The 27,144-nt window shown below is 30.5% G+C and overlaps 2 protein-coding genes and 1 long non-coding RNA gene across 6 annotated transcripts; 2 read left to right on the plus strand and 1 right to left on the minus strand.

Annotated features, from left to right (window-relative positions):
• Nucleotides 1–672: 672 nt before the first annotated feature.
• On the plus strand, nucleotides 673–7,333 carry LOC111415329 (apyrase). Its single transcript, XM_023046947.2, has 7 exons — nucleotides 673–1,229; nucleotides 1,282–1,479; nucleotides 1,796–2,003; nucleotides 6,126–6,320; nucleotides 6,375–6,532; nucleotides 6,588–6,678; nucleotides 6,732–7,333. Exons 1-7 carry the CDS (start codon nucleotides 855–857, stop codon nucleotides 7,208–7,210), a joined length of 1,704 nt encoding a protein of 567 aa, XP_022902715.2. The 5' UTR covers nucleotides 673–854; the 3' UTR covers nucleotides 7,211–7,333.
• On the minus strand, nucleotides 6,472–25,242 carry LOC111415335 (uncharacterized). Of its 2 annotated transcripts, none has more exons than XR_002706371.2 (6): nucleotides 25,169–25,242; nucleotides 21,803–22,074; nucleotides 18,795–18,878; nucleotides 18,364–18,447; nucleotides 18,015–18,050; nucleotides 6,472–6,549 (listed from the first exon to the last, which is right to left on the minus strand). It is a non-coding gene; the product is annotated as an uncharacterized lncRNA (long non-coding RNA). The 2 variants fall into 2 exon arrangements; XR_011642274.1 differs by lacking the exon at nucleotides 25,169–25,242 and adding an exon at nucleotides 22,129–22,152.
• Nucleotides 14,515–27,095, plus strand: LOC111415326 (Tequila). 3 transcript variants are annotated; one of them, XM_071201174.1, is made up of 6 exons: nucleotides 14,515–14,637; nucleotides 14,691–17,978; nucleotides 24,006–24,879; nucleotides 24,932–25,108; nucleotides 25,159–25,314; nucleotides 25,876–27,095. In XM_071201174.1, exons 1-5 carry the CDS (start codon nucleotides 14,584–14,586, stop codon nucleotides 25,287–25,289), a joined length of 4,524 nt encoding a protein of 1,507 aa, XP_071057275.1. In that variant the 5' UTR covers nucleotides 14,515–14,583; the 3' UTR covers nucleotides 25,290–25,314; nucleotides 25,876–27,095. The 3 variants fall into 3 exon arrangements, with proteins under 3 accessions (XP_071057275.1, XP_071057276.1, XP_022902711.2); XM_071201175.1 differs by lacking the exon at nucleotides 25,876–27,095 and having other exon boundaries at nucleotides 14,691–16,025; nucleotides 16,056–17,978; nucleotides 25,159–25,421; XM_023046943.2 differs by lacking the exon at nucleotides 25,876–27,095 and having other exon boundaries at nucleotides 25,159–25,421.
• The last annotated feature ends 49 nt before the right edge of the window (nucleotides 27,096–27,144 follow it).

The following is a 27,144-nucleotide window of genomic DNA, read 5'->3' on the forward strand; positions in this document are numbered from 1 at the left end:
TTTAGATGTCTTGACAAATTATTCAATTTAGCGCCATCTATTATCGAATTACCAAAGCTTTAGTAAAAAAAACTTAATCGTCCGCCCAATAGATGTCGCCCTAACAATTTTTTTTTTTAATTTAAAATTTATTTCTGAATTGGTGGATTTAGGGTTAGATTTAAATCAAAACAACTTGTATGGTACCAATATTGTTTATTTATATTATAAATACAATTTAATACAATTTTTTTTTAAATTTATTTTAAATTTAATCATTTCGATGAGATTAGAAATGAAAAATCCTTTAAAATGAGTCCAAACTCGCCGGGGTTATTTACAAAAACAAATATTGCGTAGATGGCGCTCGTTGTAAATCCGCCATTTTGGAAAAATTATTTTTAAAGATAACCCCATCGAGTTTAGGCTCATTTTAAAGGATTTTCCAAATCCAATTTAATAAAAACAATTATTTTTAATTTTAACGATATTTTTAACAAAGATTTTAAATAAGAAAGCGAAAAATCAAATAGAAATCATTTTTTTCGATTATATAACATTAATTAATATTTCGCGGCTCACTCAACCGTTAAATTATGCAAATTAAAACCAATAATCGGATTCAATCTTCGTTATACAATCGTTTTAATAGTTAAAAATGTATTACTAAGCCCAGTTTTTAAATAAACACCATCAAAACAAGTTACAAATAAATATATGATGTGATAAATGATGAATTATCAATAAATTGCACCCGATAAAATCAAAAAAAAAGTTTTAAATATCTTATAGAGATAAAACGGATTAAAAATCGAAACGTGCCGTCGTTTTTCATCGCCAAAAATTAATTCGTGGTGAGATTCCAACGAATTAAAATGATTTCTTTAACGAAAGGGTTAATAATAGTGGGCGTTATCGTGGTTATTGCGGTCGTTTCGAGTGTTACCGCGGTTTTATTGACCGGAAACGATGATTTGGAGGAAGAATACAATTTTCGATTATCAATAATACATCTAAACGATTTTCACGCCCGTTTTGAAGAAACTTCAACCGATTCGGGGTCGTGCAAATCAAACGAATGCATTGGGGGTATTTCTAGAGTTTACACCGCCGTTAATCAGTTGAGAGAATCGCGAGTTAACCCGATTTTTTTAAACGCCGGGGACAATTTTCAAGGGACTTTGTGGTATAATTTGTTTAAATGGAACGTTACCGCGCATTTTTGGAACATTTTAGAACCGAACGTTACGGTAAAACTTTAATTATTTCATTTTTAATTAATTAATTAACGACGATTTTTAGACTCTGGGTAATCACGAATTTGATGACAAAATCGAAGGTTTGGTTCCGTTTCTGAACGCGCTCAATTCCCCGATTGTCGTTTCCAACATTGACGACTCCGAAGAACCCACAATGCAAGGGTTGTACGAAAAAAGTACCGTTTTGGAGGTGGATGGGAGAAAAATCGGCGTCGTTGGAGTCATTTTATCAACAACAAACGTAAAGTTAAATTGACATTTATTAAAATTGACGTTTAAAAAAAAAAAACGTTTAAAAATTAATTTCCCCCAGAAAAAAAAAGTTACTAAGTCACTTCATCAATAATAAACGTGAAGTAATTGACGTTTAAAAAAAAAACTTATAAAAATTAAATTCCCCCAGAAAAAAAAAAAAGTTACTAAGTCACTTTATCAATAACGTGAAGTAATTGACATTTAAAAAAAAAACTTATAAAAATTAAATTCCCCTAAAAAAAAAAATAACTACGTCATATTTTAATTTGACGTTTTGAGGTTAAATTAAAATTTTGTTGTAGGAAATCGCTTCAACGGAGAAATTAAAATTTTTGGATGAATCCGAGAGCGTTAATAAAGAAGCGGAACGCCTTTTTAACGAGGAAGGTGTATTCACGGTGATTGTTTTGTCTCATTGTGGTTACGAAGTAGATCAAGAAATTGCCCGGAAAGCAATCCCCGGAATCAGTGTGATCGTTGGGGCTCACTCCCACACTTTGTTATACAACGGTAAAGATAATTTAATAACAAAATTAAAGGTGTATTTAAGAATCATCAGTTCGCATAAAAATCGAGATTTTTTTTTAATCGCTCAAGTAAGCCGTTGTTTGTATCAAATTTGATATGAAAAATCCTTTAAAATGAGCCCAAACTCGATGGGATTATCTTTAAAAATAATATTTCCAAAATGGCGGATTCTCAACGAGCGCCATCTACATAATATTCATTTTTGAAAATAACCCTATCAAGTTTGGGCTCATTTTAAAGGATTTTTCATTTCTAATCTAATCAAAATAATTAAATTTAAAATAACTCGTCTTAATTATTAGCCATTTTAAAAATGTTGTAATTAATTTTTTTTTAAATGCTTATTTTTATTAAATTTGATAAGAAAAATCCTTTAAAATGAGCCCAAACACGATGGGGTTATCTTTAAAAATAATATTTCCAAAATGGCGGATTCTCAACGAGCGCCATCTACAAAATATTCGTTTTTGAAAATAACCCCGTCGAGTTTGGACTCATTTTAAAGGATTTTTCATTTCTAATCTCATCAAATTAATTAAATTTAAAATATCCCGTCTTAATTATGAGTCATTTTGAAAATGTTGTAATTAATTTTTTTTTAAAATGCTTATTTTTATTAAATTTGATATGAAAAATCTTTTAAAATGAGCCCAAACACGATGGGGTTATCTTTAAAAATAATATTTTCAAAATGGCGGATTCTCAAAAAGCGCCATCTACAAAATATTCGTTTTTGAAAATAACCCCGTCGAGTTTGGACTCATTTTAAAGGATTTTTCATTTCCAATCCCATCAAAATGATTAAATTTAAAATAACTTGTCTTAATTATTAGTCATTTTAAAAATGTTATAATTAATTTTTTTTTAAAATGCTTATTTTTATTAAATTTGATATGAAAAATCCGTTAAAATGAGCCCAAACTCGATGGGGTTATCTTTAAAAATAATATTTCCAAAATGGCGGATTCTCAATGAGCGCCATCTACAAAATATTCGTTTTTAAAAATAACCCCATCGAGTTTGGACTCATTTCAAAGGATTTTTCATTTCTAATCTCATCAAAATAATTAAATTTAAAATAATCCGTCTTAATTATTAGGAACTTTGAAAATGTTGTAATAAATTTTTTTTTAAATGCTTATTTTTATTAAATTTGATATGAAAAATTCTATAAAATGAGCCCAAACACGATGGGGTTATCTTTAAAAATAATATTTCCAAAATGGCGGATTCTCACGAGCGCCATCTACAAAATATTCGTTTTTGAAAATAACCCCGTCGAGTTTGGACTCATTTTAAAGGATTTTTCATTTCTAATCTAATCAAAATAATTAAATTTAAAATAACTCGTCTTAATTATTAGCTATTTTAAAAATGTTATAATTAATTTTTTTTTTAAAATGCTTATATTTATTAAATTTGATAAGAAAAATCCTTTAAAATGAGCCCAAACACGATGGGGTTATCTTTAAAGATAAATTTTTTCAAAATGGCGGATTATTAACGAGCGCCATCTATTAAATATCTGTTTTTAAAGGTAACCTCGTCGAGTTTGGACTCATTTTAAAGGATTTTTCATTTCCAATCCCATCAAAATGATTAAATTTAAAATAACTTGTCTTAATTATTAGTCATTTTAAAAATGTTATAATTAATTTTTTTTTAAAATGCTTATTTGTATTAAATTTGATATGAAAAATCCTTTAAAATGAGCCCAAACTCGATGGGGTTATCTTTAAAGATAGTTTTTCCAAAATGGCGGATACTCCACGAGCGCCATCTACAAAATATTCGTTTTTAAAAATAACCCCATCGAGTTTGGACTCATTTCAAAGGATTTTTCATTTCTAATCTCATCAAATTAATTAAATCTAAAATAACCCGCTTTAAATATTAGCCATTTTGAAAACAATTTAATAAAATATTTTTAAAATAATCAATCTTATCAAATTTGATATGAAAAATCTTTTAAAATGTGCCTAAACTTGATGGGGTTATTTTTAAAAATATTTTTTCCAAAATGGCGGGTTCTCAACGAGCGCCATCTACAAAGTATTCGTTTTTGAAAATAACCCCGTCGAGTTTGGATTCATTTTAAAGGATTTTTCATTTCTAATTTCATTAAAACAATTAAATTTAAAACAATTATTAGTCATTTTTAAAATTATTAATAATTAAGCTTTCTTTAAATAAATTGTTAAAATTAAAAATAATTATTTCTGTTATATTGGGAATGAAAAATCCTTTAAAATGAGCCCAAACACGATGGGGTTATCTTTAAAGATAATTTTTCCAAAATGGCGGATATTCAACGAGCGCCATCTACGAAATGTTAGTTTTTAAAGGTAACCTTGTCGAGTTTGGACTCATTTTGGAGGATTTTTCATTTCTAATCTCATCAAAACAATTAAATTTAAAATAATTATGAGTCATTTTTAAAATGATAAATAATTAAGTTTTTCTTCAAATTATTAAAATTAAAAGTATATATTTCTGTTAAACAGGGAATGAAAAATCCTTTCAAATGAGCCCAAACTCGATGGGGTTATCTTTAAAGATAGTTTTTCCAAAATGGCGGATACTCCACGAGCGCCATCTACAAAATATTCGTTTTTGAAAATAACCCCGTCGAGTTTGGGCTCATTTTAAAGGATTTTTCATTTCTAATCTCATCAAATTAATTAAATTTAAAATATCCCGTCTTAATTATGAGTCATTTTGAAAATGTTGTAATTAAATTTTTTGTTAATGCTTATTATTATTAAATTTGACATGAAAAATCCTTTAAAATGAGCCCAAACACGATGGGGTTATCTTTAAAAATAATATTTCCAAAATGGCGGATTCTCAACGAGCGCCATCTACAAAATATTCATTTTTAAAAATAACCTAGTCGAGTTTGGACTCATTTTAAAGGATTTTTCATTTCTAATCTCATCAAATTAATTAAATTTAAAATAACCCGCCTTAATTATTAGCCATTTTGAAAATGTTGCAATTAATTTTTTTTTTAAATAATTATTTTTATCAAAATTGGTATGAAAAATCCTTTAAAATGAGCCCAAACTCGATGGGGTTATCTTTAAAAATAATATTTCCAAAATGGCGGATTCTCAACGAGCGCCATCTACAAAATATTCGTTTTTAAAAATAACCCCGTCGAGTTTGGACTCATTTTAAAGGATTTTTCATTTTTAATTTCATCAAAACAATTAAATTTAAAATAATTATGAGTCATTTTTAAAATTATTAATAATTAAGCTTTCTTTAAATAAATTATTAAAATTTAAAATAATTATTCCTGTTAAATTGGGAATGAAAAATCCTTTAAAATGAGCCCAAACTCGATGGGGCTATCTTTAAAAATAATATTTCCAAAATGGCGGATTCTCAAAAAGCGCCATCTACAAAATATTCGTTTTTGAAAATAACCCCATCAAGTTTGGACTCATTTTAAAGGATTTTTCATTTCTAATCTCATCAAATTAATTAAATTTAAAATAACTCGACTTAATTATTAGCCATTTTGAAAATGTTGTAATAAATTTTTTTTTTTAGATAATTATTTTTATCAAATTTGATATGAAAAATCCTTTAAAATGAGTCCAAACACGATGGGGTTATCTTTAAAAATAATATTTCCAAGATGGCGGATTCTCAACGAGCGCCATCTACAAAATATTCATTTTTGAAAATAACCCCGTCGAGTTTGGACTCATTTTAAAGGATTTTTCATTTCTAATCTCATCAAAATGATTAAATTTAAAATATCTCGTCTTAATTATTAGCCATTGTAAAAATGTTGTAATTAATTTTTTTTTAAAATACTTATTTTTATTAAATTTTATATGAAACATCCTTTAAAATGAGCCCAAACTCGATGGGGTTATCTTTAAAAATAATATTTCCAAAATGGCGGACTCTCAACGAGCGCCATCTACAAAATATTCGATTTTAAAAATAACCCCGTCGAGTTTGGACTCATTTTAAAGGATTTTTCATTCCTAATCTCATCAAAATGATTAAATTTAAAATAATCTAACTTAACGACATGATGATTCTTAAATTTTTCCAAATTTAATTAAAAATAATTCAATTTTAAAGGAACCCCACCAAACGGAATCGCTTACGGCCCATATCCCACATTAATCGAAAACGAGGAAGGACAACAAATTTTAATAGTACAAGCTTCTGCTTACACGAAATATTTGGGGGATTTAATCGTCGATTACGACGAAAACGGAAATGTGATTAATTACGAAGGGAGCCCCATTTATTTGGATCACACCGTCCAAAAAGGTTAGAGCACGAAGTGAATTTTACTTCAATTAGTACTGATAATAATAATTTTAGATGAAATGATTGACGAATTACTCACTCCATGGAAAGAAGAAGTAGACGCATCCGGAAATCGACTTTTAGGCCACACCAACGTCCATTTAGATCAATCATCCTGTAGAACCAGCGAATGCAACTTAGGAAACTTCATAACAGACGCGATGGTTGCTTATGTAAAATAAAATTCTTCCTGAAACAATTTCAAAAAATTAATTTATTAACTTTTAGTTCGCCAATGAAGCAGAAGAGGGATCATGGACCGCAGCTCCAATCGCGATAATAAACGCGGGGGGAATACGAACTTCAATAAATAAAGGAGGTTAATTTAAAATGATGAAAAAATGAATTAAATTAAAATTAAAACACTTTTAGATATATCATTCAACGATTTGGCAACGTCTCAACCTTTCGGAAACACCGTCGATACCGGAAAATTACAAGGAAAATATATTCGGGAATTAATGGAAAGCGCCGCAATGCCGTACAATTCAAAACGAGTCTACGCCGATGTCAATTTAATCCAAGTTTCGGGAATACGAGTCGTAATCGATGTCTCAAAACCACTCGGATCTAGAGTTACTTCATTAAAAGTTCGTTGTTCTAAATGCGATATTCCCCGATTCGAAGATATCGATAATGAAGAATTCTATAACATCGCTTTGGGCTCGTTTTTAGTGACCGGGGGAGATGGATTCAGCATGATTACCGATAATATAGTCGATCATAAAGTTGGCCCAATCGACACCGATATCCTAATTGATTATATTAAACAACAAACTCCGATTATCACCGGATTAGATGAAAGAATTACGATCGTTGGGGGATCCACTAAAGTTTTATTACATGATTAAATTTTAAATAAAATTATTAAAACCCAAATAAATTTGTATACAACATTCTTTTCGCCATAATTACAATAATTAGTATCACAAAAACACATTTCAATAAAAGTTTCGTTTCCGTCGATCTCGATACACCCGATTCGTAATTTATTTCCAATTTCGTCGTAAAATCCTGAACATCCACGATAACTAAGCCGATTACGACCATTTTTATAACTAACGGTTCGTTTTAAACACAAATTGATCATCTCTTTCGGACATTGCACTCGTAATTGATCCAACTCCTCGTCATTTAAAGTGTCGAAAATGCCCGTTTCGCAAGTTGGAAATGTTTCGGCCCATTCTGCGACGCATTGAAAACATTTTAAGTTTTCTTTCGGTTTTTCCGGTAATAATGGGTTTTCCGATGATCCCGTTTTTGGCGGGGGCGAAGTTGATCGAATCAAATTGGAATTTAATATTAATAAAATAACTTTAATGTTATATTTAAATATTAACATGTTTTGATTTTATTATTATTTTGACGTTTATGACACAATGCTAAACATAACCTTAAAATGATTTAAAACGTTTTTTTACTTACATTTTTACCTTTTTTCTTGATATGAACACATCGTAAAGTTGAAATTAAATTGTTTGATTGAATTTGATTAATAATTAGTTAAGTTTAATTAAAAAATATAAAAAAATTAGTTTATAATCTCAAATTAACAAATTTATAGTTGACGTATAAATATGAGTGAAGTTTGCCGCATAAACTGACATGAACGTGGCCATTACCTTGTGAGTGCGTTCTGGTAGTTTGACATTTGATACACAGGTGTCCCATATATGTATGTATAACAAATATTCACTGTATTTTCAAAAAGTAAACGCAAATTCTTTCAAAAGACTCGATAGAAAAGACAAAGAACAAATCGACTGTTAAAAAACCTCAACGCAACGGTAAAAAAAGAATTTGTGCGTCAGAACTGATTGCGCAGAATGAATGTTTACGGGATGCAGTGATAAAAGGCTGGAGAGACAAAAATTGGAATGGGCAGAAAGATGTAACACGAAAAATGATAGTGAAAGGAGACTGGAAATGTGAAAAGGAGATTGGGCAGAAAAGTGTAATACTAGAAACAGACTGGAAATAGAAGAAAGGCATTGAATAAAATCTAAAAAGAGGATAAACAAGGAGGGCAGAAAGGTGGGCGACAAAAAACGACTGAAAAGACATTGGATAAGGGAAAAGGGGATTTGGCCGAAAGGTGTAATACTAGAAACAGACTGGAAATACAATAATGGCATTAAAGAAAACCTAAAATGAGAAAAAAGAAGCTGGGCAGAAAGATGGAAAACTGCAAAAAAGCTATAAAAACAAGAAAAAGGCTGGGAAGAGGTTGGAAAGACAAAAATTGGAATGGACAGATAAATGTAACACTAAAAAGAAGCTGAAAATATAAAAATGACATTAAAAGGACACTGGAAATGGGAAATGGAGGTTGGGCAGAAAGATGTAATACTAGAAACAGACTGGAAATAGAAGAAAGGCATTGAATAAAATCTAAAAAGAGGATAAACAAGCAGGGCAGAAAGATGGGCGACTGGAAAAAGGCAATAATGACAAAAAAGACTGAAAAGACATTGGATAAGGGAAAAGGGGATTTGGCCGAAAGGTGTAACACTAGAAACAGACTGGAAATACAATAACGGCATTAAAGAAAACCTAAAATGAGAAAAAAGAAGCTGGGCAGAAAGATGGAAAACTGCAAAAAAGCTATAAAAACAAGAAAAAGGCTGGGAAGAGGTTGGAAAGACAAAAATTGGAATGGACAGATAAATGTAACACTAAAAAGAAGCTGAAAATATAAAAATGACATTAAAAGGACACTGGAAATGGGAAATGGAGGTTGGGCAGAAAGATGTAATACTAGAAACAGACTGGAAATAGAAGAGAGAGATTGAACAAAATCTAAAAAGAGGATAAACAAGCTTGGCAGAAAGGTGGGCGACAAAAAAAGATTGAAAAGAGGTTGGAAAAACAAGAATTGAACTGGGCAGAAAGTTGTAACACTAAAAAGAAGCTATTAATGCAAAAATGACATTGAAAAAACATTGGAAATGGAAAAAGGGAGTTGGGCAAAAAGGTGTAATACTAAAAACAGACTGGAAATACAATAAAGACATTGAACAAAACCTGAAATGAGGAAAAAGAAGCTAGAAAAAAAGGTGAAAGACTGCAAAGAAGCTATAAAAATAAGAAAAATACTGAAAAGAGGTTGGAAAGACGAAAATTGGATTAGGCAGAAAGATGTAACACTAAAAAGAAGCTATTAATGCAAAAATGACAGTGAAAAGAGACTGAAAATGAAAGAAGGAGGTTGGGCGGAAAGGTGTAATACTAAAAACAGATTGGAAACAGAAGAAAGACATTGAACAAAACTTGAAAAGAAGAAAAAGAAACTGGGCAGAATGGTGGAAGATTGCAAGAACACTATAAAGGCAAGAAAAAAACTGGAAAGAGGTTGGATAGGCGAAAATTGGAATGGGCAGAAAGATGTAACACTAAAAAAAAAAGTTGGTAATGGCAAAATTATAGTGAAAAGAGACTGGAAATAGAAAAAGGAGGTTGGGCAGAAAGGTGCAAATCTAGAAAGAGCGTGGTAATAGAAGAAAGATATAGAACAAAACCTGAAATGAGGAAAAAGAAGCTGGGCAGAAAGTTGGGAGACTGCAAAAAGGCTATAAAAGATGAAAAGAGGCTGGATAGTCAAGAATTGAAAAAGACAGAAATATGTAACACTAAAAACAAGTTAGTAATGGCAAAATAATAATGACAAGAGACTAGAAATAGAAAAAGGAGGTTGGGCAGAAAGGCGTAATGCTAAAAAAAGCCTGGTAATAGAAGAAAGACATTGAAAAAACCTGAAAGGAGGAAAGAAAAGCTGAACAGAAAGGTGGGAGACTGCAAAAAGGTTAAAAAGACTGAAAAGAAGCTTAGAAAGACAAAAATTGGAATGGACAGAAAGATGTAACACTAAAAAGAAGTTGACAATGGAAATATGATAATAAAAAGAGATTAGAAACAGGAAAAGGAGCTTGAGCAGAAAGATGTATTACTAGAAACAGTCTGAAAATACAAGAGAAACGTCGAAAAAACCCTGAAATGAGGGAAAAGAAGCTGGGCAGATTGATGGGAGACTGCAAAAAAGGTATAAAGACGAGAAAAAGACTGAGAAGATGTAACACTAAAAAGAAGCAGATAATGCAAAAATGATGGGGAAAGAGATTGGAAATAGAAAAAGGAAGTTGGGTAGAAGAGTGTAATGCTAGAAAGAGCCTGGAAATACAAGAAAGAAATTGTACAAAACCTGAAATGAGAGAAAAAAAGTTGGGTAGAAAGGTGGGAGACTGCAAAAAGACTATAATGACAAGAAAACAACAGAAAGGAGGCTAGAAAGACAAAAATTGAAATGGACAGAAAAATGTAACACTAAAAAGAAGTTGGTAATGGGAAAAGGAGGTCAGGCAGAAAAGTGTAATACTAGAAACAAACTGGGAAAAAAGGTGGAAAACTGCAAAAAGACTATAAAGGCAAGAGAAAGACTATAAAAAAGCTGCAAAGACAAGAATTAGAATGGACAGAAAGATGGAACATTAAAAAATCATAAGAAAAGAAATGACATAAACAGTTTCAGCAAGGTTTTTGAACATTTCGGCATACAATAAATAGATGTTGTTATGTGGAAAGAAAGAATCTAAATTTATTTAGGTTACACTACAGACTTCAAAAGAGTCTAGATTTAGTTTAGCCAAATTTTAACATTAAAAAAATGATTGGAATTGTAAATTGACATATGAAATGAAACTGGAAATGGGAAAAGGAGGTTGGGCAGAAAGATGTAATACTAAAAACAGACTGGAAATAGAAGAAAGACATTGAACAAAATCTAAAAAGAGGATAAACAAGCTGGGCAGAAAGGTGAGCGACTGGAAAAAGGCTTATAATGACAAAAAAGACTGAAAAGAGGTTGGAAAGACAAGAATTGGAATGGACAGAAAGATGTTACACTAAAAAGAAGCTATTAATGCAAAAATGACATTGCAAAGACACTGGAAATGGGAAAAGGGGGTTGGGCAGAAAGATGTAATACTAGAAACAGACTAGAAATAGAAGAAAGACATTGAACAAAACGTGAAATGAGTAAAAAGAAGCTAGGAAGAAACGTGGGAGACTGCAAAGAAGCTATAAAAACAAAAAAAGACTGCAAAGAGGTTGGAAAGACGAAAATTCGAATGGCCAGAAAGATGTAACACTAAAAAGAAGCTATTAATGCAAAAATGACAGCAAACAGAGACTAGAAATGGGAAAACGAGGTTGGGCAGAAAAGTGTAATACTAGAAATAGACTGGCAATACAAGAAAGAAATTGTACAAAACCTGAAATGACAAAAAAGAAGCTAGGTAGAAAGGTGGAAGGCGGCAAAAAGACTATAAAGGCAAGAAAAAAACTGAAAAGAGACTGGAAAGACAAAAATTGCAATAGACAGAAAGATGTAACACTAAAAAGAAGTTGACAATGGAAATATGATAGTGAAAAGACGAAGATGAAAGAGACTGGAAAAGAGAAGATATGATAGTGAATAGAAGAAAATATACAAGATATACAAGAAAAACATTGAAAAAAACCTGAAATGAGAGAAAAGAAGCTGGGCAGATTGGTAGGAGACTACAAAAAGGCTATAAAGACGAGAAAAAGACTGAGAAGAGGTTGGAAAGACAAAAATTGGAATGGGCAGAAAGATATAACACTAAAAAGAAGCAGGTAATGGAAAAATAATAGGAAAAAGAGACTGGAAATAGAAAAAGGTGGTTGGACAGAGAGGTGTAATGTTAGAAAGAGAATGGCAATAGAAGAAAAAGGCAAAAAAAGATGGACAGAAAAGTGAGAGGCTGCAAAAAGGCTATAAAGACTGAAAAGAGGCTGGAGAGGCAAGAATTGGAATGTACAGAAAGATGTAACATTAAAAAGAAGCTGATAATGGAAATATAATAGTGAAAACAGACTAGAAATGGAAAAAAGAGGTTGGGCAGAAAGGTGTATTACAAGAAACAGACTGGAAATACAAGAAAAACATTGAAAAAAACCTGAAATGACGGAAAAGAAGTTGGGCAGATTACAAAAAGGCTATAAAGACGAGAAAAAGACTGAAAAGAGGCTGGAAAGACAAAAATTGGAATGAGCAGAAAGATGTAACACTAAAAAGAAGCTATTAATGCAAAAATGACATTAAAAAAACACTAGAAATGCGAAAAAGAGGTTGGGCAAAAAGGTGTAATGCTTGAAAGAGTCTGGTAATAAAAGAAAGACATTGAACAAAGCTTGAAATGAGAAAAAAGAAGGTGGCCAGAACCACACTCTAAATAAAAAGTTGCAAAAATTAACATTATTATAAAAATACAAATAATTATAACAAACCTAAGTGCAAGGACCAACAGCTTACAAAAAATATGCTGGGTATTCCCAAGAGGTCACTCGAGTCTGGTGTCACAAACCAATCTGGAAAACCACATCAAAACCAGACTCGAAGGATCCTCACAAATTTACATCCCTACCTAAATTCAAATAAACGATAACACAAACTTTATGTTTCACTATAAAGACAAAAAAAAGACGGGAAAAGAAACTGGACAAATGGTGGAAGATTGCAAAAAGACTATAAAGGCAAGGAAACAAATTGAAAAGAGGCTGGAAAGACAAAAATTGGAATGGGCAGAAAGATGTAACACTAAAAATAAGCTGGTAATGGCAAAATGATAGTGAAAAGAGACAGAAAATAGGAAAAGGAAGTTGGGCAGAAATGTGTAATGCTAGAAAGAGCCTGGTAATGGAAGGAAGACATTGAACAAAACCTGATATCAGGAAAAAGAAGCTGGACAGAAAGGCTATAAAGACTGAAAAGAGGCTGGAGAGGCAAGAATTGGAATGTACAGAAAGATGTAACACTAAAAATAAGCTGGTAATGGCAAAATGATAGTGAAAAGAGACAGAAAATAGGAAAAGGAAGTTGGGCAGAAAGGTGCAATGCTAGAAAGAGCCTGGTAATGGAAGAAAGACATTGAACAAAACCTGATATGAGGAAAAAGAAGCTGGACAGAAAGGCTATAAAGACTGAAAAGAGGCTGGAGAGGCAAGAATTTGAATGTACAGAAAGATGTAACACGAAAAATAAGCTGGTAATGGAAAAATGATAGTGAAAAGAGACAGAAAATAGGAAAAGGAAGTTGGGCAGAAAGGTGTAATGCTAGAAAGAGCCTGGTAATGGAAGGAAGACATTGAACAAAACCTGATATGAGGAAAAAGAAGCTGGACAGAAAGGCTATAAAGACTGAAAAGAGGCTGGGGAGCAAGAATTGGAATGTACAGAAAGATGTAACACTAAAAAGAAGCTGACAATGCAAAAATGACATTAAAAAAAACACTAGAAATGGGAAAAGGAGGTTGGGTAAAAAGGTGTAATGCTTGAAAGAGTTTGGTAATAGAAGAAAGACATTGAACAAAACCTGAAATGAGGAAAACGAAGCTAGGTGGAATGGTGGAAAATTACAAAAAGACTATAAAGGCAATAAAAAATCTGGAAAGACAAAAATTGGAATGTACAGAAAGATGTAACGCTAAAAACAAACTGGTCATGGCAAAATGATTGTGAAAAGAAACTGGAAATAGGAAAAGGAGGTTGGGCAAAAAGGTGTAATACTTGAAAGAGCCTAATAATAAAAGATAGACATTGAAAAAAGCCTGAAATGAGAAAAAAGAAGCTGGGCAGAAAGTTGGGACACTGCAAAAAGGCTATAAAGACTGAAAAAACATTGCAATGACATAAGAAAGTAAATGACATAAACCGTAATTTCTATTTTAACAGCTTCAGCAAGGTTTTTGAACATTAAAAAAATGTTTGGAATTGTAAATTGACACATGTCATATTGTTAAATTAAGTCTGGAACTACAACAACCAGGCACCATAAAGCAAAAGTGTTTTGCCTTGATTTAGCCAAAGTCCAAACTTTAAGAAAACGTTTGGAACTGTAAATTAACACTTCAGATATTGTTAATTTAAGTCTAGAACTACAATATCCAGACACCATAAAGCAAAAATGTTTAGACTTAATTTAAACAGTGTCCAAACATCAAAAAAATTTCTGGAACGACACCAAAATAAAAAAAAATTAATACAATATTTACCAACAGCAAAACGAAAGTGTTTATCGCTCCAAGAACTAAATGTCTTGACCCTCGATCATTTTTACACACAATTAGATTAGATAAGCGACAAATCCATCGTTATAACTACGATTTAAGCCACTTCATAAACATAGTAAGTTCAACTTGACGAAAAATGAATATATTTCGATTTTTAATTTGGTTTTCTTCGTTTATTTTCATCAACACAGTAAGTAATCTTTTAGATTATATTTATTTATTTATTAATCATTTCCGTTTAAGATTTACATCCCTAACAGCGAAAAATTAAACACTTTCGGAATCAAATCTTTGGATTGGCAAGAAAATTCATACATTCAAATGCACCACAATTACAGCAAAGTTAATCAATTTAATTCAAATCAACAAAAAAATGTGGATTTAAAAATTAATAACAAATTAGAAGATTTCTCTCAAGATAATCAAGTTTATAAATCGTGCCCAAAAGACGCAACTGGATCGTTTATTTACGAAGATTCTTGCTCGCAATTTTTGAATTGTTGGAAAGGGCGAGGATTCGTTCAAAATTGCGCCCCAGGAACTTTATTTAACCCAAAAACTTTAGAATGCGATTATCAGGAGAAAGTTGAGTGCGTTTTAAATAATCGATTTTCCCGCCAAATTCTCATCAACACTTTGCATCAAAACCAAATTAAACAACCAAGATGTCCCCAAGGCTTTTCCGGGTTAATACCCCACTACGAAATTTGCTCCAAATACATCCAATGCAATCGAGGAAACGAAATCGTCATGGAGTGCCCGGCAGGAACCAATTTTGACTCAAAATCGAACCGATGCGATTTTCCCTATAAATCGGAGTGCTTTAATGAGGGGGCGAATCAAAAGAAGAAGAAAAAGGTGGTTGTTAGGAAGTATTTTGATGATGGGGGGTTTGAATTTGATGGGGTTAGGAATGATTTGGGGATTTCTGGGGTTGATTCGAGGGGGAAGAAGTATTTTGTTGGTGGGGTTAAGGTTAATGATCATTTGGGGGAGTTTCAAAATCAAAATTTGCATTACAACCTTAATCAGAACCAAAATCAGCATCACAACCTTAATCAGAACCAAAATGTGCATCAGAACTTAAATCAGAATCAGTATCAGAATCAAAATCTGCATCATAACCTTAATCATAAGATTAATCAGAACACAAATCAGAATCACAACTTTAATCAGAACCTAAATCAGCGCCACAACCTTAATCAGGACCAAAATTTGCTTAATCAGAACCAAAATATGCATCACAACCTTAATCAGGACCAAAATTTGCTTAATCAGAACCAAAATATGTATCACAACCTTAATCAGGACCAAAATTTGCTTAATCAGAACCAAAATATGCATCAGAATTTAGATCAAAATCAGTATCAGAGCCAAAATCTGCATCACAACCTTAATCAGAACCAAAATGTGCATCAGAAGTTAGATCAGAATCAATATCACAACCAAAATCTGCATCACAACCTTAATCAGAATCAAATTGTGCATCACAACGTTAATCAGAATCAAAATTTACATCAAAACTTAGGTCAGAATGAGTATCAGAACCAAAATCAGCATCACAACTTTAATCAGAACCTAAATCAGCATCAAAATTTGTATCAGAACCTAAATCAGAATCAAAATTATCATCATCAGAATCAAAATCAATATCAGAATGTAAATCGTGTTGTAAAATGTCCTGATGGTCAATCTGGTTTATTTCCACATCCATATGATTGTCAAAAATTTTTGAATTGTGATCATGGAAGAACGTTTATTCAAGAATGCGGTCCAGGAACGGTTTTTAATCCAAAAATTAAAGTTTGTGATTGGCCCTACAACGTTCAATGCAATCAGAATCAAAGAAATGATGATCAAAGAACCGGAAAATTGATTGGAAATGATCAAAATCAATTGGAGATTCAAACTGTTTATGGAATCGATTCTGACACTTTCTGTTTGGCAAGAAATGGATTTTTTGAGAACTTTAGGAACTGCTCTGTATTTTTTAATTGCAAAAATGGAAAGTTTTCCATCGGAATTTGCCATAAAGGAGCTCAATTTAATCCGAAAACGAATGATTGCGACGATTTTTATCGTTGTGCGGGTCAAGGTAATCGAGGAAATTTTAATTATTTGGATTTGAATCAAAAATTAAGTCAAAATTGGAATCAAAATGAAAATTTGGGTCAAAATTTGAATCAGAATCGAAATTTTGATCAAAAATTAAGTCAAAATTGGAATCAGAATGAAAATTTCGGTCAAAATTTGAATCAGAATCAAAATTTTGATCAAAATTTGAATCAGAATCAAAATTTTGATCAAAATTTGAATCAGAATCAAAATTTTGATCAAAAATTAAGTCAAAATTGGAATCAAAATGAAAATTGGAACCAAAATTTGAATCAGAATCAAAATTTGGATCAAAAATTAAGTCAAAATTGGAATCAAAATGAAAATTTGAATCAGAATCAAAATTTAGATCAAAAATTAAGTCAAAATTGGAATCAAAATATTGATCAAAACCAAATAAACTACGAAGATGAATCAACCTCATCAAAATCAATTTTAACAACCGACACAAACGCAGATTACATCTTTGAAATTGATGATTTAGTTGAAGTTCCTCCATCCGACCACATAATCATCAAAAAAATCAAAGATTGTTCACTAGACGACTCAAATTGCTCCAAAAACTTACTAAACGAATTCAAAAAAATCGAAAAATCCAAAATGGCAATCAAAGAAATCTCAAAATACTCAAACACATCGCTTAATTTCTGCGCTAAAAAATGCCTCGAAGAAAACCACCAAAACAATCCGAACAAAAAATCAAACTCAAAGTGTAAATCGTTTAATTACCGCAAAAACGACGGGATGTGTTTCATTTTGGACACGAATTTAGGCGAAACGGGAAGTTTATTTATCCTCCCCAATTACGATTATTACGAGTACAAAAACTTTTCGATGGATTGTGCCGAAAAATTTATCTGTAGTAATCGCAAATGTATCGAAAAACATAAAATGTGCGATGGAAAATTCGATTGTGTTGATAAAGAGGATGAAAAGAATTGTGATCGGGAAAAAATCGGGTATTCGATTCAACTAATCGGGTCGAATAAGACCAACGAAGGTGCGGTTCATGTTAAAGCTTTTAATAAAGTCGGGTTTGTTTGTGACGATCAATTCGGGTTAAAAGACGCGGACGTCGTTTGTAAAGAAATCGGGTTCGAAGGTGCTTTAGAAATAAAAAGTAACGGATTTTATACAATTCCCGACGAATACAAAGACGATGGGTATTTAATGGATGACGTGCAATGTTCGGGGAATGAAACCAGTCTTAAAGATTGCGATTTTAACGGCTGGGGGAACCATAATTGTCGCGCGAAAGAAATCGTGGGGGTTGTTTGCAAATCTAGCGAAGAATTCGATTGCCCCCTTGATAAGTGGAAGTGCGAAACATCCAAGGAATGCATCCCCTTGGATTTTTTATGCGATAATGTCGATGATTGCAGTGATAACTCAGATGAGGCAGCTCAATATTGCGAGGTAAGAATAATAATTAATAAATTTAAAAAAACTTACCCATTGAGGGTTTACTTGAATTCACAAAAACAGCTCCTGTTAATTAAAAAAAGATTTGATTAGAAAAAATGATAAACATCCAAATCTCACCTTACTTTAACCACAAAATCAATTAACACCAAACAATAACACAAGAATGTTTCTTAAATTAAAAGAAATTCATTTCAAACAAACTTTTGAGGTTAAAACGAAACCGCAACGTTATTATTGTTGGGGTCTCGTCGGTTGCCATGGAGATTTTGAGTGGTCGGTAAGGAAGAGAAATTTAAAAAAACAATCAAAAGCGCCATCTATTGAGATTTCTAAGAAATCTTTAAAAATTGTAATAATTAATTTAAAAAAAACTTACCGAAATTTTAATCCAGCGCGGGTTTCTTGAACTCGAAACGATCTTTAATGCGTCGTAATAATTACAAATTCACAAATACAGCTCCTGTTAATTAAAAAAAGATTTTATTAGAAAAAATGATAAATACCCAAATGTCACTTTAATTTAACCACAAAATCTCATCAAAATCAATTAACACAAAAGAATAACACAAGAATTTTTCTTAAAAGTAATAATTAAAAGAATCTTTAAGCATCTTTGCTTAATTTTTATCAATCTTTTGAGGTTAAAACGAAACCGCAACGTTATTATTGTTGGAGTCTCGTCGGTTGCCATGGAGATTTTGAGTGGTCGGTAAGGAAGAAAAATTAAAAAAAAAAAACAATTGCGCCATCTATTGAGATTTCTAAGAAATCTTTAAAAATTGTAATAATTAATTTAAAAAAACTTACCGAAATTTTAATCCATCGCGGGTTTCTTGAACTCGAAACGATCTTTAATGCGTCGTAATAATTACAGATTCACAAACACAGCTCCTGTTAATTAAAAAAAGATTTTATTAGAAAAAATGATAAATACCCAAATGTCACTTTAATTTAACCACAAAATCTCATCAAAATCAATTAACACAAAAGAATAACACAAGAATTTTTCTTAAAAGTAATAATTAAAAGAATCTTTAAGCATTTTTGCTTAATTTTTATCAATCTTTTGAGGTTACAACGAAATCGCAACTTTATTATCATACTATTATATAATAACTAACTTCACGTTTAAAATGTCAACCTCAATTTTGACATATTTGTAATCTTCATTAAAAATCCTTTAAAATGAGTACAAACACGACATATTTATCTTCAATATTAATGAAGTTATGGTCAACTTCCGGTTAGAAATGTCAACGTCAATTTTGACATATTTGTAATCGTCGTGAAAAATCCTTTAAAATGAGCCCAAACATGATACGTTTAATTCCAATATTACTCGAGATATAAGCAACTTCCGGTTTGAAATGTCAATGTCATTTTGACAAATTCTTAATTTTTATAAAATTTATCACTAAAACAAAAATACAATAAAAAAATTTAAAAATTTAGGTTGGTATTAATATTTAAGAATTAAATTGCTATCTCCATTGTTGCTAACTTCGGGTTAAACGTTTTTTTATTCAAACTTTTTTGTTTTTTGAGATAAGTGCGTCATGTTTGGACTCATTTAAAAGGTTTTTTAATAAAGAATACATCATGAAAGAACACCATGAAGTTGTCCATTTGTTTATTATATGATAACTGACTTCAGGTTTAAAATGTCAACCTCAATTTTGACATATTTGTAATCTTCATTAAAAATCCTTTAAAATGAGTACAAACACGACATATTTATTTTCAATATTAATGAAGTTATGATCAACTTCCGGTTAGAAATGTCAACGTCAATTTTGACATATTTGTAATTGTCTTGAAAAATCCATTAAAATGAACCCAAACATGATACGTTTAATTGCAATATTAGTCGAGATATAAGCAACTTCCGGTTTGAAATGTCAATGTCATTTTGACAAATTCTTAATTTTTATAAAATGTCTTAAAATTTATCACAAAAACAAAAATACAATAAAAAAAATTAAAAATTTAGGTTGGTATTAATATTTAATAATTAAATTGCTATCTTCATTGTTGCTAACTTCGGGTTTAACGTTTTTTATTCAAACTTTTTTTGTTTTTTGAGATAAATACATCATATTTGGACTCATTTTACATCATGAAAGAACACCATGAAGTTGTCCATTTGTTTATTATATGATAACTAACTTCAGGTTTAAAATGTCAACCTCAATTTTGACATATTTGTAATCTTCATTAAAAATCTTTTAAAATGAGTACAAACACAACATATTTATCTTCAATATTAATGAAGTTATGATCAACTTCCGGTTAGAAATGTCAACGTTAATTTTGACATATTTGTAATTGTCGTGAAAGATCCATTAAAATGAGCCCAAACATGATACGTTTAATTCTAATATTAGTCGAGATATAAGCAACTTCCGGTTTGAAATGTCAATGTCATTTTGACAAATTCTTAATTTTTATAAAATGTCTTAAGAAATTAAATTAATTTGAGCCCAAACTCGATGGGGTTATCTCAAAAAATGCGATTTGAGCGTAAATAGATATAGATAACCGCCATTTTGGAAATAAAATTATGATTTAAATCATGTTTTCTTGTAAAAAATTAAAAATGATTTAATTTGAGCCCAAACTCGATGGGGTTATCTAAAAAAATCCGATTTAAACCTAAATAGATATAGATAACCGCCATTTTGGATATAAAATTATGATTTAAATAATGTTTTCTTGTAAGATATAAAAAATGGTTTAATTTGAGCCCAAACTCGATGGGGTTATCTCTAAAAATGTGATTTCAACATAAAATAGATATAGATAACCTGCCATTTTGGAAATAAAATTATGATTTAAATGATGTTTTCTTATAAAATATAAAAAATGGTTTAATTTGAGCCCAAACTCGATGGGGTTATCTCAAAAAATGCGATTTGAGCGTAAATAGATATAGATAACCGCCATTTTAGAAATAAAATTATGATTTAAATCATGTTTTCTTGTAAAAAATTAAAAATGATTTAATTTGAGCCCAAACTCGATGGGGTTATCTAAAAAAATCCGATTTAAACCTAAATAGATATAGATAACCGCCATTTTGGATATAAAATTATGATTTAAATAATTTTTTCTTGTAAGATATAAAAAATGGTTTAATTTGAGCCCAAACTCGATGGGGTTATCTCTAAAAATGTGATTTCAACATAAAATAGATATAGATAACCGCCATTTTGGAAATAAAATTATGATTTAAATGATGTTTTCTTATAAAATATAAAAAATGGTTTAATTTGAGCCCAAACTCGATGGGGTTATCTCAAAAAATATGGTTTGAGCGTAAATAGATATAGATAATCGCCATTTTGGAAATAAAATTATGATTTAAATAAGCAACTTCCGGTTTGAAATGTCAATGTCATTTTGGCAAATTCTTAATTTTTATAAAATGTCTTAAAATTTATCACAAAAACAAAAATACAATAAAAAAAATTAAAAATTAAGGTTGGTATTAATATTTAATAATTAAATTGCTATATTCATTGTTGCTAACTTCGGGTTTAACGTTTTTTTATTCAAACTTTTTTGTTTTTTGAGATAAGTGCGTCATGTTTGGACTCATTTTAAAGGTTTTTTGATGAAGATGACAAATATGTCAAAATTGACGTTGACGTTTCCAACCGGAAGTGATTGTATCTCCATTAATATTAAAGTTAAATATGTCGAGTTTGGACTCATTTTAAAGGATTTTTTATGAAGTTGACAAATATGTCAAAATTAAAAGTTGATAGTTCCTTCACTGGTACCTTGGTAAAAAGAGACTCAACATCGAAACTTACCAAAATATGCCGTGTTCCCTGTAAAAGGAGACAGAATCTTTGCGAAATATTTGGCCAACTGGTATGCTAGGAAGTTGATGGCACTGACGATAGGGCGGAGGGGGACGTCTGGTTTATGAATCTTCGGTAGTCTATAAATTCTTGATAGTACCGGAGCCTGCACAAACAATCCTTTCTTAGTTCTGCTGGAATTCCTGTGGATTTTATCAGGTCCTTCATTTTCTTTCTTTCGATGCGTCGTAGATAAACACAGAAATTCACAAACACAGGTCCTGTTAATTAAAGAAAGATTTTATTAGAAAAAATGATAAATACCCAAATCTCACCTTAATCTAACCACCAAAATCAATGGGGTCATACACGATTTTTTTTTTATTATATTTTCTGAAAGTTTATATAAAAATATAGTTACCGTTATTTTTCTTTTTTTTATTTTCGAACAAAGTCATTGTTAAAAAAATTATTGAAAATTTATATACCCATTTGCGCTTTTAAAATTCCCGCGTTGATGACGTACGATTCTCGCTTTTGCGTCCCCTGCTCCCCGCTCAAATGCGAGAAAGAGATGAACGTCATTTAGGTTGTATTGAAAAGAGATAGAGTGTTTGTAGGTTATGTTTATTATGTTTTGTTCATGGATGTAATAGAGACACTCTATTACATCCATGGTTTTATTTTGACACTGTCACACCGCAAGCGCTATCTAACGGATAATTTAACTTGTTTTAGGCAGTGCGGTTCCTACGTCACAGAAAAGCCGCGAAATTATTTCGTTTGAATATTTGCTATTTTTCACTTCAAATTACGCAAAATATAAAATTAATCAAAATATTTCTATTACTTTGTGTTCATGCATATACTTGCATATATCGTTTGACATAAAAATTTTCTCTAAATTTAATAAGTGTGTATGACCCCATTTACACGACAAAATAACACAAATATTTCTCTTAAAAGCAATAATTAAAAGAATCTTTAAACATCACCAAATTTTGAGGTTAAAACGAAATCGCAACGTTATACTTGTTGCGATCGTCGGTTACCATGGTTACCGTGGAGAATTTGAGTGGTTGGTAACGAAGAAAATAAAAAGGCCGCCATCTATTGAGATTTAAAAAAAAAACGATATTTTTAGTGTAAAAATCAATATTATTATAAAACATTACACACATTTTACCTTAATTATTAATTAATATCACTTTTTTAATTAAACCATCAATAAAATTTATGTCATTTTTTGTGCGTCATTGCGAAAAAAAGTGAGGTTATAACGAAATCACCTAAAATCATCAAATTATCCAAAACTATTCGGATTAATCTTAAACGATCTTAAAGTACGTTGTATCTTGAAATGTGATGAACGTATTTTTTAAGTTATCTTTTCAAGTGACATTTTTTGACGTTTCATTAAAAAAAATTTTATAACTCATTTTGTGTTAGAAATAAAACTAAAACTAGAAAATTAATTTAAAATTGGGTCAAATAATTACAATATTGATTTTTATTAATTAATAATAATTATTAAATTAAAAAAAAATAATGAATCGAAATTGCTTTAACACCGCCATCTATTGGACGATAATTTAATTTTGTACGATTATCTAACTTCATTTCATAATGTCAAGTTGTAAAAGCGTCACAACAAACTTTTTGATTATATCTCGCTTAATTAAGCCGTATTTTAAGTTATTTTCAAAAATATCAACGATTTACGTAAGTTTTACTTTAATTGTTTGCATTAATCGCCATATCCTATGCGTCTTTTTCAAGTGACTTTTTTGACGTTTCACTAAAAAAAATTTTATTTAACTCATTTTGTGTTAGAAATAAAACTAAAACTAGAAATTTTCGGGTTATTATTTATTATTATAAATTTCTAGTTTTAGTTTTATTTCTTATTACATCGGCAAAATATTTTAATTTAGATTTGACACTCGTGTTAAAGCGCCATCTTTTGATTTTAATCAGTACTACATTTGACTTTAATTCGGTAATTAATTTAAAAAAAAATAATTAATTTAAAATTGGGTCAAAATCAAATTAAAATTGGTAATAATAATTACAAAATTGATTTTTATTAATTAATAATAATTATTAAATTTAAAAAGAATAATACTTTAACACCGCCATCTATTGAACGATTATCTAACTAACTTCAGCTGATAATGTCAATTTACATAACCTCAAAAAAAATTTTTTTTAGTCCCCAACCGAAATTCGATTATCAAACGGAAATCGTCCATCGCAAGGCCGTTTAGAAATTAAATACCACGGAACTTGGGGTACAGTTTGCGACGATGATTTCAACGACGACGCCGCAAAAGTGGTTTGCCGTTACCTCGGATTTAAAGGATCCGCAACTTCGCATAAAAACGGCGTTTACGGACCGGGGAAAGGCCCGATTTGGTTAGACCAAGTCTTTTGCCAAGGAAACGAGACCACTTTGCAAGAATGTGACCGTTGGGATTGGGGAAAACACAATTGCGACCATTCCGAAGACGTCGGAATCGATTGTGATGACCACGAAAACGTGAAATCAACCCCGAGGAATAGTCAAAATTACCGAATTAAGCCCCTAAAACAAATTTTACCCATAACATGTGGATTAAGGAGTGATAATATATTTTCGGTACAAGATGATGTTCATTTTAGGGTTGTTAAAGGGTTGGTGGCGGAGAAAGGGATGTATCCTTGGCAAGCTAGTGTAAGGGTGAAAGGACAATCGAGTCAAGAACATTGGTGTGGGGCCGTTATTGTGTCAGAGAAGTTTGTTTTAACAGCCGGACATTGTTTAAATGGATATCAAAAAGGTGGTTTTGTTATTGTCGCTGGGGATTATGATAGAAATGAAAATGAAGGTACTGAACAAGTGGTGAATATTGAGGAGTTTTATGTACATAACGAATTTCGGAAAGGGACAAAAATGAATAACGATTTAGCACTGATTAAATTAAAAGGGGATGGATTCCGATTTGATGACCACATTCGAGCGATTTGTTTACCTCCGATTCATTTACAAGAAGAAGGTTTAAATTGTAGCATCTCAGGTTTTGGGAGTGTTAAATCAGGAAGAGCAGGTTTTATTTCTACCTTAATTAAAAAAAAAATGTATTAATTTTTTTATTTTAGTCGCATCAAGAGAATTAAGAGCCGGATTTATTCCAATTCAATCCCGCGAAGTTTGCAAAATGCCCCATATTTATGGAGAAGCCTTAACTGAGGGGATGATTTGCGCCGGGAATTTAGGCGGAGGGGTCGATGCTTGCGACGGGGATAGCGGGGGACCTTTAGCGTGCCTCAATGACGGTAATTTCATTAAAAAAAGTGGTTAAATAAGGTTAATTTTATTTTTGTAGGCGTTTTTACCTTGGTTGGGTTGACATCGTGGGGACAACATTGCGGGCATGCGAATAAACCGGGAGTTTACGTCAAGATATCGCACTATAGGAATTGGCTGGATGAGATGATGAGGAAGCACTCGGATTAAATAAAAATTAATTTATATAATTGAGGTTAAAACGAAACTCAAATTTTAATTTAAGCGGTCGGTAATGTAGGAAACGTTGCCGCCATCTATTGAGATTTTTTTTTGTATTGAATAAAAATAAGTTAAAAATTATTGTTATTATGAAATTAATTATTGAATTATTAATTATTACAAAAATTTTAATTAATAATGTGTCATTTTTGTTCCGAAACGTCATTGTGGAAAATGTGAGGTAAAGAAGAAAATAATAAAGGCGCCATCTATTGAGATTTCTAAGAAATTTTTAAACTAAAAATAAATTTTAAAAAAACTTACCGAAATTTTAATCCAACTTGAGGGCGACTTATACGTTGTAGATAAAGAGAGATTCACAAACGCAGCTCCTATTAATTAAAGAAAGATTTTATTAGGAAAAATGATAAAATCCAAATCTCACCTTAACGTGGTTAAAAACACATCAAAATCAATTAATATTGATTGCGGAAATGCGATTATAAACCAGGAGTTATTGGATCGATGACTTGGATTAAATAAAAATTAATTTGATACTTAATAAAGAAATTAATTAATTTTTCGATTTTTTGAGGTTAAAACGAAACTGTCAAATTTTAATTTTAAGTGGTCGGTAACGTAGAAAAACTTGGCGCCATCTATTGAGATTTTTTTATATTATATAACAATAAATTAATAATTATTTTTTAACGTAAAAATTAATATTATTATAAAATAACCCAGATTATTTTAAAAATTACAATAATTTTAATTAATAATCCTTTTTTGGTTAAATTAAATCATCAATAATATTTTGCGTCATTTTTGTACCGAAATGTCATTGTGGAAAAAGTGAGGTTACAACGAAATTAAGCAAATTTATTCGTATTAGTCTAAAATGGTCTCAACGTACGTTGTATCTTGTATATTTTAACTTTAATGCACGTGTTATTAACGGTATAAATACAAAAATAAGTTTAACTAACCTTATTTGTCGAGGAAACTAAACACTTTGGAAGAATTAGGATTGCGGAAATTCGATCATAAACTAGGAGTTAATGGATCGATTTGAAATCACTTGGATTAAATAAAAATTAATTTATTTATTGATTAAAGCGATTAATTAATTTTTCCACTTTTTGTGGTTAAAACGAAACTGTCAAATTTTAATTTTAAGCGGTCGGTAACGTAGAGAACATTGGCGCCATCTATTGACATTTTTTTAAATTATATAAGAATAAATTAATAATTAATTTTTAACGTAAAAATTAATATTATTATAAAATAACCCAGATTATTTTAAAAATTGCAAAAATTTTAATTAATAATCCTTTTTTTGTTAAATTAAATCATCAAATTTGTATTTTTGTACCGAAATGTCATTGTGAAAAATGAGGTTATATCGAAATTACCATAAATTATGCAATCTATTCGTATTAATCTTATATGGTCTCGATGTATGTTGTATCTTCTACATTTGAACTTTAATACACGTGTTATTAACAGTATAAATACAAAAATAAGTTTAACTAACCTTATTTGTCAAGGAAACTAAACACTTTGGAAGAATTAAGATTGCGGAAATTCGATTACAAACCAGGAGTTATTGGATCGATGAGAAATCACTTGGATTAAATAAAAATTAATTTATTTATTGATACTTTATAAAGAAATTAATTAATTTTTCGATTTTTTGAGGTTAAAACGAAACTGTCAAATTTTAATTTTAAGTGGTCGGTAACGTAGAAAACATTGGCGCCATCTATTGAGATTTTTCTTTGTATTGAATAAGAATAAATTAATTTTTAACGTAAACATTAATATTATTACAAAATACCTCAGATTATATCAAATATTATAAAAA

Source organism: Onthophagus taurus, unplaced genomic scaffold (genome assembly GCF_036711975.1).
Source record: "Onthophagus taurus isolate NC unplaced genomic scaffold, IU_Otau_3.0 ScKx7SY_16, whole genome shotgun sequence".
Lineage (NCBI taxonomy): Eukaryota > Metazoa > Arthropoda > Insecta > Coleoptera > Scarabaeidae > Onthophagus > Onthophagus taurus.

Bases quoted from the DNA above. Each gene is read 5' to 3' on its own strand.
- LOC111415329 (XM_023046947.2), top strand. From the start codon at position 855: ATGATTTCTTTAACGAAAGGGTTAATAATAGTGGGCGTTATCGTGGTT. The intron at 1,230-1,281 runs GTAAAACTTTAA...GACGATTTTTAG, and splicing joins TTTTAGAACCGAACGTTACG to ACTCTGGGTAATCACGAATT. The intron at 2,004-6,125 runs GTAAAGATAATT...TCAATTTTAAAG, and splicing joins CCACACTTTGTTATACAACG to GAACCCCACCAAACGGAATC.
- LOC111415326 (XM_071201174.1), top strand. From the start codon at position 14,584: ATGAATATATTTCGATTTTTAATTTGGTTTTCTTCGTTTATTTTCATC. The intron at 14,638-14,690 runs GTAAGTAATCTT...TTTCCGTTTAAG, and splicing joins CGTTTATTTTCATCAACACA to ATTTACATCCCTAACAGCGA. The intron at 25,109-25,158 runs GTAATTTCATTA...TTATTTTTGTAG, and splicing joins TTTAGCGTGCCTCAATGACG to GCGTTTTTACCTTGGTTGGG.